Below are 2,150 nucleotides of genomic sequence, written 5' to 3' on the forward strand. Positions count from 1 at the left end.
CATTGCTGTCTACAACTCCCTGAAGGGAGGCTGTAGCCAGGTGGGGTTGGTCTCTTCTGCCAGGCAAGCAGCAGCAGAAGAAGGGGACACAGTCTCAAGTTGTGCCAGGGGAGGTCTAGGCTGGATGTGAGGAGGAAGTTGTTGGCAGAGAGAGTGATTGGCATTGGAATGGGCTGCCTAGGGAGGTGGTGGAGTCACCGTCCCTGGAGGTGTTCAAGAGAAGACTGAATGAGGCACTTAGTGCCATGGTCTGGTTGACTGTCTAGGGCTGGGTGCTAGGTTGACCTGGATGCTCTTGGATATCTCTTCCAACCTGGTTGATTCTATGATTCTATGATCTTTGATGTAGTTATCTCTAGGATGTAGTTCCTAATTGTGAATGTTCAATCCTTGCAAACCATTCCTTTATTCCCTTTAAACACCTTCCCTGCCGTTCCTCTGTTTTACAGGCAGGATGAAAGACCGGCTAAGCGAGCTGCGTGAGTCTGCCAGGTTACACAACCAGCAGATTTCCGATGGCGAGGATGAGGAAAACTCACCCCGGGACATTCTCCTTTATGAGACTGATTATGCCCTGGAAATTCTTCATAAAGACATCCAGAACATCCGGACAGAAAATGACCACTTAAAGGAGGATGTCAAGCGGCTCAGAAAGCAGAACACCCGCTTCCTTACTTCCATGCGCCGCCTCAGCAGCATCAAACGAGACGCTAATTGTATCGCCAGAGACATCAAGGCCAGGGGAGAAAGCATCCACAGGAAACTCCAGATAATGAGAGACTTCTGTGAAGATGCAGTAACAAAATACGGGGCTATGTCTGTCATTGCTAGGGTGGCAAAGAACCACTATGTTGATCTCATGCATGCCTTTCAGGGAGCTATGTTTGAGTACAACGAAACAGAGATGAAGCAACGGGAGAACTGCAAGATTCGAATTCAGCGGCAGCTAGAGATCATGGGCAAGGATGTTTCTGGCAACCAGATTGAGGAGATGATTGAGCAAGGCAAGTGGGATGTTTTCTCTGAGAATCTCTTGTCGGATGTTAAGGGGGCTCGCTCAGCCTTGAACGAGTTGGAGACACGCCATAAGGAGCTGGTGAAGTTAGAAGGTCGCATTAAGGAAATTCATGAGCTTTTCCTGCAGGTGGCCCTGCTAGTGGAAGAACAGGCAGATACCTTTGATGTCATCGAGATAAATATGCAAAATGTTGAGGACTATGTAGGAGAAGCTAAAGAACAAGTGAAAAAAGCTTTGGAGTACAGAAGAAAACACCCCCTCAGAACAATCCTCTGCTGCTGCTTATCCTGTTGCAAAAGGTGATCCCCACTGAAGCTATCGCAGGTCAATTCTAACGTGTTAAAAATCAGGCATTCTTCCCAGTGACTGTTCTGTAATGACAACCCTTAGAAATGGAGAGCTGTTCTGCACTTGGTTTTTTTATCATTGCCATTTCCTAAACGTGCTGAGAGCTGTCCTGTTTGAGAGCTCCTAGACATGTTGATCAAATTATTTTGTTGTTGAAATGTACTCTGTGGCTGTAACTAGAGGTGAAAGATCTCTCTAGTGATACTGGTTTCAGATGGGCAAGAAAGAGAAATGAATGGGGGGGCTGATAGCCTAGAGAAGATTAGAAATTTCAAGAAGTAACTTTTTTGTCAAAGTGAGTCTGTAGGTGGTGCAGCCTTACCGCCTGGGGTGACACAATACCCCACTGAATCAGGCGCTTTCCCTTTGAATTAGTTTGGAGCCTGCTTGTGCAAATACTTGAACAGACTTCTGTGGTGCTGGTTTGACAAAATACTAAGTCTCTTAGCTGCCTCAGGACACAGAACTAGTTTCTGTTTCAACTTGATTCCCACCTGTCAGGAATCCTAACGAGCGTCACTGCCCCTTCAATAACAATATGCAGCTTTTACTCCAGTTGTGTGCAAATGATTGCTTTTCTCCATTTTGAGGACCCACAACGTTGTCAAGGTGGCTAGAAGCACTTCAGCAGCGAGGCAGTGCGACTGCTAGAAGCACTGCAACTCTGCCTTTCCACTTCAGCTGTTACCTGTACTCTCAGTTTCAAAACTGCCACGTTTTTTATGCTTCTAAAACCTTGTTCTGCCAATGAATGCTTCAGCCAAAAGGGATGCATGCAGTGGCC

At 46.6% G+C, this 2,150-nt stretch overlaps 1 protein-coding gene across 1 annotated transcript; it reads left to right on the forward strand.

Moving 5' to 3' along the window:
• Positions 1 to 454: 454 nt before the first annotated feature.
• On the forward strand, positions 455 to 1,882 carry STX11 (syntaxin 11). The gene has a single exon (XM_064158199.1). It carries the CDS (start codon positions 455 to 457, stop codon positions 1,319 to 1,321), a length of 867 nt encoding a protein of 288 aa, XP_064014269.1. The 3' UTR covers positions 1,322 to 1,882.
• The last annotated feature ends 268 nt before the right edge of the window (positions 1,883 to 2,150 follow it).

Source organism: Pogoniulus pusillus, chromosome 18 (assembly GCF_015220805.1).
Source record: "Pogoniulus pusillus isolate bPogPus1 chromosome 18, bPogPus1.pri, whole genome shotgun sequence".
NCBI lineage: Eukaryota > Metazoa > Chordata > Aves > Piciformes > Lybiidae > Pogoniulus > Pogoniulus pusillus.

Excerpts from the sequence above, each read along its gene's own strand:
- STX11 (XM_064158199.1), top strand. The coding sequence starts at position 455 with ATGAAAGACCGGCTAAGCGAGCTGCGTGAGTCTGCCAGGTTACACAAC.